Raw genomic sequence first — 15,250 nt, forward strand, 5'->3', positions numbered from 1 at the left:
TCACCTCCAGACCTGCAGCAGCCCATCAGATTCCTCCCTCGTGTGTTGACAGGATCACAGAAGTACGAGGCTTCACTGACTCCCAGAAGGAGGAGTACTTCAGGAGGAGGTTCAGTGATGAAGATCTGTCCAAGAGAATCATCTCACACATCAAGGCCTCCAGGAGCCTCCACATCATGTGTCTGATCCCAGTTTTCTGCTGGATCACTGCTATAGTTCTGGAGGACATGATGACCAGAGACCAGAGAGGAGAGCTGCCCCAAACCCTGACTGACCTCTACTCACACTTCCTGAGGGTTCAGATAAAGAGGAAGAAGCAGAAGTATGGAGGAAAGCAGAGACCAGAGGAACTGACTGAGGCTGATAAAGAACTCCTTCTGAAGTTGGGTCGGCTGGCGTTTGAACATCTGGAGAAAGGAAACATCATGTTCTACTCAGAAGACCTGGAGCGATGTGGACTGGACGTCTCCGAGGTGTCGGTGTACTCAGGAGTTTGTACAGAGATCTTCAAGAGAGAGAGTGTGATCTTCCAGAAATCAGTCTACTGCTTTGTTCATCTGAGCATTCAGGAGTTTCTGGCTGCCGTCTACATGTTCCACCGTCACACCAGGAAAGACACAGCGGTTATAAGTCAGTTCCTAAAATATTCTGAACCAGTCACATCTCTTGATGACTTCCTCAGGAGAGCACTAATGAAATCTCTCAAAAGTGAAAATGGCCACCTGGACTTGTTTGTTCGCTTCCTTCATGGTCTCTCTCTGGAGTCCAATCAGAGGATCTTGGGTGGACTGTTGGATCAGAGGAACAGCCACCCAGAAACCATCCAGAAGGTCCTCAACAACCTGAAGGAGGAGAACAGTGGTGGATTCTCCCCAGACAGAAGCATCAACATCTTCCACTGTCTGATGGAGATGAAGGATCAGTCAGTCCATCAGGAGATCCAAGAGTTCCTGAAGTCAGGGGAGAAATCATGGAGGGAACTGTCAGAGATCCACTGTTCAGCTCTGGCCTACCTGCTGCAGATGTCAGAGGAGGTTCTGGATGAGCTGAACCTGTGGCAGTACAGAACCTCAGAGGACGGACGACGTCGCCTGATTCCAGCTGTGAGGAACTGCAGGAAGGCCGTGTAAGTAAAAATTTTTAGGGCCGGACATCGGCGTTTAAATCAAGCGAGTGGATCATGTCAGGTAGCAATACCCCCTCCAGTGGTCATTCCTTCAATTCTTTATCTCCATTGCAGCGTCCATAAATTAAAAACAACAACAATTCATCCAGAAATGTTCAACACTGGCTGGATATAAGTTCAAAGGTCAATCCAGACAAACCAACATAAGGCAGGAATAATAGGAGCCACAAGTTAACTGACTATCATGAAATTACTGTCATGTCATTAAATCACTTTTGTTTGTTTGTATACATCGTATTCTAACGACAGAAAAACACATTTTAACTAATGACACGTGACTATTTTGCTTCATTTGTTCAACGTAAAAACAGCCGGCCTCGTTGGTTTAAATGGGTGTTTTAGGTCTTTGTGGCGGTTCCGGGGCGGCACGGTGATGTGGTGGTTAGCACTGTTGCCTCACAGCAAGAAGGCCCCGGGTTCGATCCCCGATTGGCACTGATTGGGGACTTTCTGTGTGGAGTTTGCATGTTCTCCCTGTGCCTGCGTGGGTTCTCTCCGGGTACTCCGGCTTCCTCCCACAGTCCAAAGACATGCATGATTGGGGATTAGGCTTATTGGAAACTCTAAATTGCCCGTAGGTGTGAGTGTGAGAGTGAATGGTTGTCTGTCTATATGTGTTAGCCCTGCGATTGACTGGTGTGAGGGTGATGTTTGGTCACCCGCGCTGTTCGTTTACTAGACTCAGATCAACCACACAGACAACAGGTGGCCTTGCAAGGGAGAGCCGACGAGCAGTTCAAGCTTCCTCTCTCAACTCCGTCCGTCTGCTGCTCGCTCTCCTCTTTTATTTGGTGCACACAAGATTTGTGTCAATCTGACCTCATGATTCCTTCTCCTCCTATCTCTACGACTTCCTCGTGTCCTTGAACATGGTACCTCCAGGTGCTGGGTACATAACAGCTACAATACTTGAGTCAAACACTCATACATTCTTTTTGATTAAACATTCTAAATCTACTTACTATACTTACTATAGCATTGAAACGATAATAGTAATAACAACAATAATTCTTCTCACATTTCCCTCCTGTTTATCGTTAAATGCGTCTAGATTCTCATTGTCAGTATTACATCATTTCATTTCATGAAATTTAAATGCATTACGTCATTTTCCTAGAAACACATTTCTTACACTCAGAGTTCAACATGGGTACAGCTTAAGACATCTTAAACATTTCATTTACATCTTGCATCACATTTGTCCATTCTTCTTCTGATTCCTCTTCATCGTTGTCCAGTAGAGATCGTTCTTCCACCTGCAGCAAAGTACTAGTAACAGCTGATCCCACGAGCCGGCCAATGCAACCCCGAACAAGAGGTACTACACAGCAAGCTAGTATGGCTAATACTAGCAGCACTATCCCTATCATCATTCCTATCTTGAACAACAGTTCCCTCCACCTTGACAACATCCCTGTAAGCCAGTCTGGTGGGGGACTACCATCGTCAATCATAGCTCTCTGTAGTTTAGTTAAATTTTTCAATGTGCTATCTATCAGGTGACCGTCCGCATCATTCTCTGGGATGAACGTACAACAGTAATCTCCTACCATTGCACAAACTCCTCCCTGGGGGGCCGTTATGAGATCTAAGGCCATCCTATTCTGCATGGTCATCAGTCTTAGCGCTGTCATTTCTTCCTTGACTCCTGTGAGAGCAACTTTTGTCAAATTAGTAAATACTTTCAACCTGTAATCAACTGTTTCCAATCTCAATATGTTCTTTCCCCACCATCCCTTATCCACTAATTGCGTGCCTTTGTCTCCTGGCGCGAAAGTGGGATAGTTACATGTACAGTTATAACCTTCTGGACACCTCTGTGTTGCTTCATCTAAGGTATATGCACCACATAAGTGCCGGGGATCATCAATACACTCCTGTTCACACTGTTCGGAACTTTTATTTTGCTGTAGACACGTTTTCCGATAATACCGATCAGTTGAAGTGTTAAACTTCACATCACGACTGACTCCCAGTGTGCATGACGTATAAACAACTTTACAGACATCCTTGTGTAATGACCCCAAGTCTCTACCACCACTCCGTGCATAACAGTATGTGTGATTTATTGCACCTAGCACAGGGAATCTGAATCTATTGGCTTTCCCTGCCATTGTCCGTAGTGGCTCTTGGGTGCAGTTGCTGCGAGTGAACCACGTTCCGTCCAACAACTTGAGTGTGAAGTTCGTGTCACGGCTTAGCCCTATGTGGACAAAGCACTGTCCTTCACTCCCTGTCATCGGTTCAGCAGTTACTCGCGGTGTATGCACAGAAACTGGTAGCATAGAACAAACATAACAACGAGAATGATTCTGTGTCCGAGCTGTGAAATTAGCATAGCGCCACCATGTATTCAAACTGTAAGTGTGTGAGGACTCTGGATTTTGTTCTAACCACGAATGTTCTAAGTGGCTAACTACGGTGCGTTTAGCGCGCGCGTAGCTCTCATCCTGTCTCAGAGCATCTTTCTGTCCCTGATTACCTCCCTCCTGTCGGAAGTTCCAAAGACCAAAACTCACAAGTCCTGCCGTCACAGCACTCACCACAATTAGGAAGAACAACTTCATTTCCTTTTAGATCTTCTTCACAGGTTCCGACGGGGTTCAGCCGTTGCTGGACCTATACAGGCCGTCAGCCGTTTACGGAGAGTCCGCCACTGCTCCCTCGCCTTCACCTGGAAGAATTTTCTGTTTCTTACAATGGGAAAGGTGTATCCACGACAGTTTCCCGTCCACTCGAACTGCAGTCTTTGTGGTCAGCTGTACTTGATAAGGACCTTCCCATCTAGGCGTGTTCCACCTCTTCCGCACAAACTTCTTCACCCACACGTAGTCGCCCGGTTGAATGGGTTCCTGGGGGGTGGAATCTGTGGAAGACACAGGACTAGGCAGAACATTTACAGTATTCACACATCGGTTAAGTAACACTTTTTTCAGATAATCTGCTATTGTTTCTTCAACATGTTTTAGCTCATTTGTTGTTGCAAAGTATGGTAGGCAATAAGGCCGCCCATATAATGCTTCAAAGGGTGTGATGCCTGTTTTCTTGTGTGGTGTTATGTGCATCCATAATTTCACCAGGTCGAGACAAAACATCCAGTTCTTTCCTGTCTCGTCCATACATTTCTTCAGTCTGTTCTTAATAGTACCGTTGACTCTTTCAACCAATCCTGCACTCTGAGGGTGGTATGCGCAGTGATTCTTCAAATCAATGTCCAAAGTTACTCCTACAGTTTTCACTATCTCATTTACAAAATGGCTTCCATTGTCGCTCCAGATGACCTTCGGGATGCCAAACCTGGGAATGATTTCTCTACATAAAACTTTTGCTACTGTCAGTGCATCTGCTTTTGCTGTGGGGAAAATTTCTACCCACCTAGTAAATCCATCTAACACTACTAGACAATATTGTTTACCTTCACATGGTGTTAGCTGAATAAAATCTAGAAAAACTGTGTGAAATGGATGATTTGGTAATGGTGTAGTGCCTGCAGGGGCCTTAAGGGCTCCCTGTGGGCTGTGTTTTACACAAATAGCACATTGTGAACAAATTTTTTTTGAGTATGTATGAAATCCTATAGTGTAATAATGTTCATTAACCATCTGTACCATCCCTCCTGTTGAGACATGGCATGGCCCATGGCTCACTAATGCTGCCCATTTATGCATATTCCGGGGAAGGATTGGCTTGTTTCCTATGGTTAACAGTCCTTTATCATCCAGTTTGGCTCCTCGCTTCTTCCACGTGGCCTTTTCTTTTCCTGGAGCACTTTGTTGCATTTCTTTTAGAATATCATTATCTGCAGGTTCTAAGGTAAATGATTCTTCATTATCAAGAAGTGTGTTGTTATTTGCTGCAGCCTTTGCGGCTCTGTCAGCAAAGGCATTGCCTTGTGAGACTGCGTCTGTGTTGTTAGTGTGTGCAGTGCATTTACATACAGCTATTTTACGTGGCTGCTGTACTGCTGCCAATAACTTTTTTAACAGTTCTGCATGCATGACCGGTTTGCCGGTCGACGTTTTCATCCCTCTTAAATTCCATTGTTGAGCAAACACAAACAGCGTGGAAAAAGCATATTGACTATCTGTGTAAATGGTAACATCTTGTCCTTTGCTTAGTTCACAGGCACGTGTGAGTGCGACGAGTTCTGCAGCTTGAGCAGAATAGGAGGAGGGAAGTGATTTCGCCTCCACCACCTCAGTTGCTGTGACTACTGCATAGGCAGTTCTAGTGCGTCCACAGTCATCCTTTCTCGATGATCCATCCACAAAGAGTGTCTGTCCTGTAGTCAACGCGACATCACTGAGATCTGGTCGCGGCAGGACCTTGGTGGAGACCTCATCCAGGCAGTTGTGCTGGTGTCCCTCTTCTGCGGTGGGTAGCAGCGTTGCTGGGTTTAAGGTCGTGCAGCGACGAATCGTCAGATTCGGCTGAGACAGCAACACTGCCATGCAGGAAAGATGACGTGCGGGCGACAGGAATGCTATCTTACTTTGTAGCAGCAGTATTGACACTGCATGTGGAACTAGGAAAGTTAGCTCATGATATAGCACCACTCCTGCGGAGGCTTTTACTGCCTCAGATGCTGCCACCACTGCTTTAACGCATGGTGGGAGTGCACAAACTACGGGATCTAGCTTGTGGGAGTAGTAGGCCACTGGCTGCCTCTTATCTCCGTGTTTTTGCAACAAAACTGAAGTCATAAAATTACCTTTGCAATCTACGACCTGCTCAAAAGGCTTCTGATAGTCTGGCAGCTTTAACACTCCAGCACCTACAAGGGCCTGCTTTGTGTGTGTAAATGCTTCTTCAGCTTCAGGGGTCCAAGTTAACACATCAGTCATTGCTAAGGGATTATCATACATCAATGCTTGTAAAGGGGCAGTTATTTTCGCATAATCTAAGATCCATGATCTGCAAAAATTCACAAGTCCTAAGAATGACATCATCTGCTTCTTTGTTTTTGGTTTTGGGGCTTCAAGCACTGCTGTTTTCCTCGACTCGAGAATAGCTTTGCCATTATGTGTCAAAACATGGCCCAGATAAATCACTTCCTGCTTCACCAGTTGCAGTTTGCTTTTGCTTAATCTATGGCCTTGAGCGGCTAGCCAGTGTAGCAATGCTAGCGTGTCTGACCAACAATCTGCCTCTGTTTTTGACGCCATGAGGATGTCATCCACGTAGACGAGGATTTGACTTCCACACGGAGGTTTAAACTTAGCTAACGATGACATCATTACCTGAGAGAAGATTGTGGGACTCTCACAGTAGCCCTGAGGTAACCTTGTCCAGGTGTACCTTCGTCCTTGAAACGTAAATGCAAACCAAAACTGGCTGTCTGGATGTACTGGTACAGAGAAAAATGCATTGGATACATCTATCACCGTGTACCACTGATGTTCAGGGTTTAAGTCATTCAGCAGGGTGTATGGATCTGCGACTAAGGGAGACCTAGGGACCACTGCAGCGTTTACAGCTTGCAGGTCCTGCACCATCCGCCAGCCGGTAGATGGTGGTGACTTCCTTACTGGAAATAGGGGTGTATTTACAGGAGACTCAGGACACTCTCTGATGACTCCTGCTTTAAGCAGTGAGTTAAATATCGGAACAATACCCTCCTGTGCATCAGTTTTAAGGGGATATTGTCTCTGAAATGGTCTATAATCTGATTTAGGGATTATTTTTACAGGTTCTGCTCCTTTTATAAGACCTACATCTGCAGGTCCTTCCGACCATAATTCAGGGGGAAGCTCTTTCAGCTTCTCTTCTTCCTCCTGCGTGAGGAAGATGTTTTCTTCTCATGAACTCTGGTCTGTGAGGTGCGTTGCTGGATGTGTCAGCAACCATGTTTTAAGGGGAATGCGCCACACCTGGAACTGATCATTAAAATCAACCTCACCCTTAGGCCTATAGGGCAGGCTGCTCCAGTGTTTTACGTCGCATCCCAAGTCTTGCCATCTTTTCTTAAGCGGTTTAGCAATAGAAACATGTGGTACAGAACCTGACACTTTGAATAGTGCTGCTGCTTCGGTGGAAAGGCTTCCTGCCGTGCAGACAGCTGTCTGACCACACACATATAGATGCATAATTACAATCATTTGTGGATCTTTGAGTTTAGCAAACTGCTCTGCATAGCTTGATGTGCCGTGTGGGTCTGATTTACAGAATCCACCAGTGCGCTCCACGTGCATGGTTACATGCAGGTCAGCTTGATTGTGGAGCTGGGCTTCAGGCTGTAAGTATGACAGAGCTTTACCATATATCATAGTGATTGGGTCAGAAAATGGAGGGGGCTGCTTTTCAGGAATGTCAAGTGACCAAAATTTACTGCACATCTCTCCTTCTCTTACCCACAGATTAATCATTCTATCTACAGACCACATCCCTTCGGCTGTGGTACGAATCATCAACTGAAGCTGAGAGATAAGATCTCTTCCTAATAGATTTACGGGACATGTGGTGGAGATCACGAAAGGAGCTTTAAGTGTGATTCCACTTACAGGGTCACAAACATCTACAGGAACTGACATTCTTTCTTTGTTATGAGACCATTTGCTGATCTCACAAAAATCTGTGTAGAAGTTGGTGTCAGGGCTATTGGATCTCTAATTACTGATTTACCTGCGCCCGTGTCTACTAAAAATGTTAAAGAATTGCCTAACACGGTCAGTTGTATTTCTGGTTTGCCTTCAGCAAACAGGAAGATGGTTTCTAAGTCTAAAACATCTTCTAAGTCTTCTTTTTCAAATTGGTCAAATTTTGTGCCCTGATTTGTTTTAATTTTTGTGACATCTTTTTCCGGTTCTAGTCATAGCTGAGGTGGATTAGAACCTTGCTGCTGTCCTCTATTGTATCTCTGGTCACGTTGTTTCTTTTTGCAATCACGTTCCCGTGTCCATAATTTTTACAATAATGACACTGATCATTTTCACGGGAATTGCCTCCTCCTCCCCTTCCGCCTCGGCCTCGCCCACGCCCTCGGCCTCGGCTTGGGAGAGGGTTGGCATTGAAAAACATGCCTGTTGATTGGTTCTTACTTTTTTGGCATTGTCTTTCAGCATGCATAGCATGTTGTTCATAGCGGTTTAGGTTACAAGTTCCGAAATCAACTAATTGTCTCTCTACCCAGGTTTTTATCTCTGGTTTTGATCCCCCATGTATAGCTTGCTTTAACTGCTGTTGGTAGGGACCTTCTGGTTCTTCCGCATACGGAATTCCACTATTTTTTCGGAACACATCTTTCATTCTCATGCTATAGTCTTCAAAACTTTCGTCAGTCTTTTGTCTCGTGGCCGTAATGGCGCTGTAGTCAGCTCGTCTGGTAAAAGTAGTTCGCATGCGCTCGTACAGTCTGTCAAGTCTGTCATTTAGTTCTTGGCTGCCAGGCTGCCATGGTCGTTGAGTGGCTGGATCCACTGGGATCCAATCTCCTCTAACAGTGCCCCATTTCTTGCCATTAACGCACATGAGGACTTGCTGGGTTTCAGTACCGTTAGTATAGTAACTTCTTTTAATTTTGTAATATTGCCTGGCCTGTCTAAGTTACCATCCCAATCGAACTTAGTCATCCACAGCTGAACATATGAGCATGAACCTGGATATTTGTCTTCCATGTGTTTACATGATGCTGGGATTTCGAATTCAGCACCTTTTGTGGAATGTTGGTTGCCCATGTTTGCACTTTATTTATCAGTTTTTATATATTTGAATGGAGACGCCTGATCTCCCGACTGAACAACCCTCAATCCATACAGGATATCTAGTTCAGTCCCTCCGCCGTGGCCTTATAACCCCTCTTTTTTAATCAGGAGAGTATACACCAGGCTTCTACCTCCGAGGAGGCGGGTGTATCTTGCCTCTGCTTCTCTCCTGATGGCCAGGCAGGTAATACCGCGGTATATTCCGTGTAGCGCTTTTTGTGTCTTATACTCACTCCGTTGTCTCGATGGTTTCTCTCTGAGTTGTTTTAGTGCCTTCTTCCCGTCACTGGAGATGGTCGCCCTGGGAGGGACGAAGACCGGCCTTCCGTCAACTCGTGATGAAAGGTCTTTCACTTCGGACGTCTTTTTGACTCCGGCTGCGCAGACTTCGGCGTTCGGTCGTCCCACGGCGCTCCTCTCCAGGTCTTGGGATCCGGCTCGAAGGACCAATTTTTGTGAGGGTGATGTTTGGTCACCCGCGCTGTTCGTTTACTAGACTCAGATCAACCACACAGACAACAGGTGGCCTTGCAAGGGAGAGCCGACGAGCAGTTCAAGCTTCCTCTCTCAACTCCGTCCGTCTGCTGCTCGCTCTCCTCTTTTATTTGGTGCACACAAGATTTGTGTCAATCTGACCTCATGATTCCTTCTCCTCCTATCTCTACGACTTCCTCGTGTCCTTGAACATGGTACCTCCCAGTGCTGGGTACATAACAGCTACAATACTTGAGTCAAACACTCATACATTCTTTTTGATTAAACATTCTAAATCTACTTACTATACTTACTATAGCATTGAAACGATAATAGTAATAACAACAATAATTCTTCTCACACTGGCGTCCAGTCCAGGGTGTACCCTGCCTCCGCCCATTGTGCTGGGATAGGCTCCAGCCCCCCCGCGACCCTCAGTGGAGGAACAAGCGGTAGAAAATGAGTGAGTGAGTGAGTGAGTGGCGGTTCCGTTTGGAGCCTTTATATGACCCACAAAGTTGTTTGAGCCTTTCCACACCTGTTAGGTGGCAACTTCATCACTAGCAACAAAAGGTGCAGTGAAAATGATTTGAAGGGAACAGGCAGATAGAACAGAAGCTGAGGGTAATCGATGCAACCAGAGACTCTGATGTCATCGATCGGATCTCTGAATTAAGACTTGACGCACCATCGTACAAATTGGATGAAATGCAAAATATCCAAAGAGCCGATAGACAGATAAAAAGATGCACGTTTCTTTAAACCATTTGCTACAATCATTTTAAATATTGAGTAATTATGAGCTGTTCTAAAATAAGACAAATGTTGAGAATAATTCAGTTGCATTTTAGATCTGATGGTCGTTCAAACTGTTGCTCTACGGTGTTGAATTGAGCTTTTCCAGGAAATGAGCTACATTTGTGTTGAGGTAGATTCTCAGATAAGTTGATGAGAAATCCCAAAGTTTGACTCACTATTTTTGTTTCATACACAACAGACTGTCTGGTAGTTTTCTTTCAACGAGTCATTGGGAAGTTGTGGCCTCAGCAATGACGTCAAACCCTTCTCATCTACGGGAGCTGGACTTAAGCTGGAGCCAAAGCCTGACAGATGCCGACGTAAAGTTACTGTCTTCTGCAGTGATGCATCCAAACTGCAGACTGGAGACACTCGGGTCAGGAGGACTCTGTTGGTCTTTCCTAAATTTCTTTACATTTTCTGCTTTTCTCTTCATTTTCATATTTAGAAATGTGTTTTTATTTGCCCCATTTATTCCTTTTCCAGGCTGTGGGACTGCAGTTTATCAGAGATCAGCTGTGGCTCTCTGGCCTCGGCGCTGAGGTCCAATCCCTCCCATCTGAGGGTTCTGGACCTGAGTTGGAACCAGCTGAAGGATCCAGCAGTGAAGCTGCTCTGTGGTGCTCTCCAGGATCCTCTCTGTAAGCTGGAGACTCTCAGGTCAGTCAGAGATGATCCAGTACTTTCCCAGGTGTAACTAGTTAGACAATAACTGTTTCCATGTTTGATCTTTGTTATAAACGTAGTGTTACAGTTCTCAGAAAAAAGACCACACAGGACAGATTTGCAGTATTAAATTGGTTGTGGAAATCTGTCCCATGTGAGGATGGTCATCAATGACTAGAAAGGAAGTATCAGTTGTAGATTTGTCTTGTTTTATTTTAGGCTGGCCACAAAACCGCCCAAACATTCAGACCAATCAAAAATGGTTCTTCCTGTCTTTTAAAGATCAGAAGGAAAACTAGAAACCCCAAAAAGAAAGCTGCTGCAGTGTGCCATGCCCCTTCTCTCCTGAGAAAAGCCATCCCAAAAAAGAGAAAAGCCCAAGTGTGAAGTGAGCACCCTGTTAAACCTTGGTACCGAAAGCCTGCAATCATTCTCATCTGAGGTGGCTTCATTCCAGCCAGAAGCCCAAACCTGCCTCCCTCTTAAAGGGGCACCAGGTCAGTCCAACCACAGAAACCTTCATGAAGATCTGAAGCTTTCAGCATCCACAATTGTTGCACCTCACTTCCATTGGAGTCCAAATCAGAAGTCAACAAGTTGATTCTGCACCGATTCTACACAATGCAACCATTTTAAAAAGGTTTCCATCCATAAGTGTTCACACATTTTTATATAAATGTGTTTGTTCATCGCCTCCTTCTGTTGTAATGGTCATTAAAGAAAATGACCTTATTGGAGTTTTTCTCCTCACAAATATGACTTTCTATGAACGATGCAATAAATGCAGCTTGCAATCTAAGACAATATGGAAGTATGTGTATATAATAGTAGTGGAAGTAGCTCATAAAATAATACATTTGCTCTTCTCATCGAATCTCTCTATGTTATTAAAGAAAAACCTGCTCTTAGTCAACAACATCTAAGACATCAACCAAAAATCCTAATTTTATACAATATAATATAAAACAGTAGAGAAGACTCTTTCTGCAGAGACACTGGTGGCAGGAATGCAGAAGTATCACCTGCTCAACTTGGAAGGTGGAGCAGAAACCACCAGCTGAGAAGGTCCTCAGCCAGAGGAAGTGGTGGAGAACCATGAAACTTGCTAAGCTCCACCTCAGCTCCAGAGACGGGCTGAGCTGGAGCTGTGGCACCAGGTATCGCCCAGAAGAGCCTCCAACAAACAAGCTCTTCTCTTGGGAGGAGAGGGCTTTGAATCTCAGCTCAGTGTGCTTGTCTCTAGTAGGTGGCAGCTGCACCTTTTCCTGAGCTCCTTGTTGATGCCCTGAGGGGAATTGATGCTCCTGCAATGTTTTCTGGCAGCATTGAGCTTGCAGTGGGGCAATCAAACACACTGTGGGGGGGCTCTCTGTCCTTCTCTCATCTGGAGAACAAGTGACACCAGCTGCCAATCATTGTTGGAGAAATGTGCAGTCAGGGGAACGATGCGTCCAGACTATAGCCACCCTTCCAGCATCCAGCAGTGTCTAAAACCTTTGATTTGGTTTCACCAGAGAGTGTAGGGATTGCAGGGTCGCTGCAGCATCGCCCACAAGCTATCAGGAGTGGGTCGCTTTGTCCCAACTCCTGACAAGAGTTGAGTGCTATTGAGAAATGTGGTCTCACAAACTTGGAAGGTATTTTGACCTACACACACTTTACATACGCTGTAGATCTTGTCCAACCGCCCTGAAAGAACCCAAAATAGGAACATACGGCAGATAAGCCGGTGCAGGACCAGAGGTTTATTGCTTGTAAGCTGTGTTTTGCTCTGGTACATGTTGATTTTTATTTGTCTTTTCTCAAAATAATTGTTATTTTAGCCTATGGGACTGCAGGTTATCAGAGACCAGCTGTGATTCTGTGGCCTCAGCTCTGAAGTCCAACCACTCCCATCTGAGGGTTCTGGACCTGAGCTCCAACACGTTGCAGGATTCAGGAGTGAAGCGGCTCTGTTCTGGACTGGAGAGTCCAAACTGTAAACTGGAGAGGCTCAGGTCAGTCTTCATTTTTCTACCTATATACCAGCTGCTAAGATGGTGAAGTGAGGCTGTTCTCAACACTGCTGTGATGCACCACATTAAAAAAATTCCTTGGAATATCGTGAATTCAGGTACGACCCAACTAAGAACTAACGTAGGTTTAGTACTGACGCAGATAACATGCAGCCCTGCACCGTATAACCTCATCCTGCATTTTTCAGATTAGACTTCTGCAGCTTATCAGAGACCAGCTGTGGCTCTCTGGCCTCGGCGCTGAGGTCCAATCCCTCCCATCTCAGAGAACTGGACCTGAGTTGGAACCAGCTGCAGGATCCAGGAGTGAAGCTGCTCTGTGGTTTTCTCCAGGATCCAAACTGCCGACTGGAAACTCTGAGGTAAACACCATTCTCAAAAATGTCCATTATTCCATCCGAGGGTCCTCACACTTTCTGAGTGTGTGTGTTGTGCCCAGTTCCTTCAGGAGGGAGGGCCACACGGGGACCACTTATTCATGATAAATTGATTTAAGGACAATGAAAAAGCCGACAGATGGTAACCAAAATTAGACAAAACTAGGTGAGGGTGCCTGGTAGACACCAGCCAACGAGGAGGGAGATGGTGAGGGAGACAGGAAGTCATCTAAGACAGGTTGTGCCTTTAAAGATGAGCCCCAGGTGAGATGGATCTCCATGATGAGATGGGAGGGAAAGAGGTGGGAGAACCTGGGAAGAGTGAGGGCCAGAACAATATATATTCTCCTCTGGAACAGTGCAAACCTGAGAGGTTGGAATTGTGGTAATTACATATTACTATCATTTTTTAACCTGTAACTAAATTAAATATTTACAGATCATGCCTTTGATTAACCTTTCAGATGAATACTGGTTTCACTTATAACCTTATAAAAGTTTCCCTTCTGTATTTAGATTAAGGGGCTGCAGCTTATCAGAGATCAGCTGTGGCTCTCTGGCCTCGGCGCTGAGGTCCAATCCCTCCCATCTCAGAGAACTGGACCTGGGTCAGAACCAGCTGAAGGATTCAGGAGTGAAGCTGCTGTCTGATCTCGTAGAGAATCCACACTATGGGCTGGAGACATTGAGTCAGTAGCTGGTTGAAGCCAGTCAACTCCCTCTCATCTGCTGCATCACTCACTGACCACTGGTGAAGAACATCTGTGGAAACATCTGCTGTCTACTCCCTCCATAGATGAAAAATTCAGTTTTTAAAAAGCGCTGGTGGACTTTCAGGAGATCAGTCGATGGTCGACAAAGCAGAAGCAGCTTCGCCTTGAAGTTAAATTAGTTCCTGGTATCACACAATGCATCTTTATAAAGTTCTAAATTGCTCCTCGGCCACTCTTATAAGCATGGAAACATTCTCTTAATTGTCTCTTCAAACGTCTGTATTATACGTTACTATTTTACATCATGCCTTCAGAATCTTTAGGGTTTAGTATTTACTGTCTCTGTGACATGGAGCATTGGAATATTTCAGCTGCAGCCAGCAAAAACCCATCAGAATGACGGCTATCGGTGGGAACCGCAGGTCATTTGACTTTAGTCAGTCTGGTAAATGTTATAGGATTTATTGCAATCTAATAAAAACTATGAATAAATGTGGGAAATAGGAAAAAAAAGAAGCAAAATGACCAAATAAATCTCCCATGAATACTGTAAATTTAAAGATGTCAAGAATGGAATATCAGCTTAAATGGAATCAAACATAAAGGGAAAAGGCCTCCTTTAAGTTTACTGCAAAAATAAACACTAAATCAAGAGCGACACGCGCCAAAAACGTCTCATTCTCTCTTCTGTCTCCACTCATTCTTTTATATTCTCTTAAGATAATGGGGACGGGGTGGTGTGATAACAAAACAACCTAATTGGGGACTATATTTTTGTTGCAAGAACTTTGGCTCTTCAGAAGTTTCTATGTTGGCTTCCACAGATTGTGCATCCACTAGAAACTCAGTGTTTTTGAGGAACTACCAGGAGTGGCTGGAGTGGAGGCCAATGACGCTATAGCTACATATAGCTACATATAGATCACCGTTATCCTCAACCCAAAAGACCACCAGTTGGCGCAGCAATACTAAAGATAGGAGGTTGTTGTCGTTGCGCAGACGCGGAGTGATATCACGCACAAACGTGCCCTATGTTCTATATACCGTATGTTCGCGACCAAAGGGCGCACCGTATTAAAAGGTGCAGCCTCAGTTACGGGTGCTATTTCTGTATTTAACACATACATCAGGCGCTCCGGATTATAGGGCGCGGGCATGGTAAAACATACCGCTACCATAGCTTAAAACATGCATGCTAGCGCGTATTTAGCAATTTTGCAAAAGCCGGCAGGTCGAACAACCGACAACAATGTTTCCAAAATTAAAATTTTCGTATTTTTCGTATTTTGTTATTAAGCCCCGGAGGGCTGAAGCAGGACCG

The 15,250-nt window shown here is 45.0% G+C and overlaps 1 protein-coding gene and 1 long non-coding RNA gene across 2 annotated transcripts; both read left to right on the forward strand.

The window, feature by feature from the left end:
* Nucleotides 1-250: 250 nt before the first annotated feature.
* On the forward strand, nt 251-14,600 carry LOC130520748 (NACHT, LRR and PYD domains-containing protein 12-like). The gene is made up of 6 exons (XM_057024471.1): nt 251-1,126; nt 10,358-10,534; nt 10,645-10,818; nt 12,648-12,821; nt 13,028-13,201; nt 13,733-14,600. The coding sequence occupies exons 1-6, from the start codon at nt 426-428 to the stop codon at nt 13,911-13,913; spliced, it is 1,581 nt and encodes a 526-aa protein (XP_056880451.1). The 5' UTR covers nt 251-425; the 3' UTR covers nt 13,914-14,600.
* Nucleotides 1,539-9,820, forward strand: LOC130520749 (uncharacterized). The gene is made up of 2 exons (XR_008949029.1): nt 1,539-1,830; nt 9,734-9,820. It is a non-coding gene; the product is annotated as an uncharacterized LOC130520749 (long non-coding RNA).
* Nucleotides 14,601-15,250: the final 650 nt, after the last annotated feature.

This window comes from Takifugu flavidus, unplaced genomic scaffold, assembly GCF_003711565.1.
Source record: "Takifugu flavidus isolate HTHZ2018 unplaced genomic scaffold, ASM371156v2 ctg506, whole genome shotgun sequence".
In the NCBI taxonomy this organism is placed as follows: Eukaryota; Metazoa; Chordata; class Actinopteri; order Tetraodontiformes; family Tetraodontidae; genus Takifugu; species Takifugu flavidus.

Coding starts and splice junctions, on each gene's coding strand:
- LOC130520748 (XM_057024471.1), top strand. CDS start 426: ATGTTCTACTCAGAAGACCTGGAGCGATGTGGACTGGACGTCTCCGAG. Junction 10,535..10,644: donor TGCAGACTGGAGACACTCGG/GTCAGGAGGACT, acceptor TTCCTTTTCCAG/GCTGTGGGACTGCAGTTTAT. Junction 10,819..12,647: donor TGTAAGCTGGAGACTCTCAG/GTCAGTCAGAGA, acceptor TTGTTATTTTAG/CCTATGGGACTGCAGGTTAT.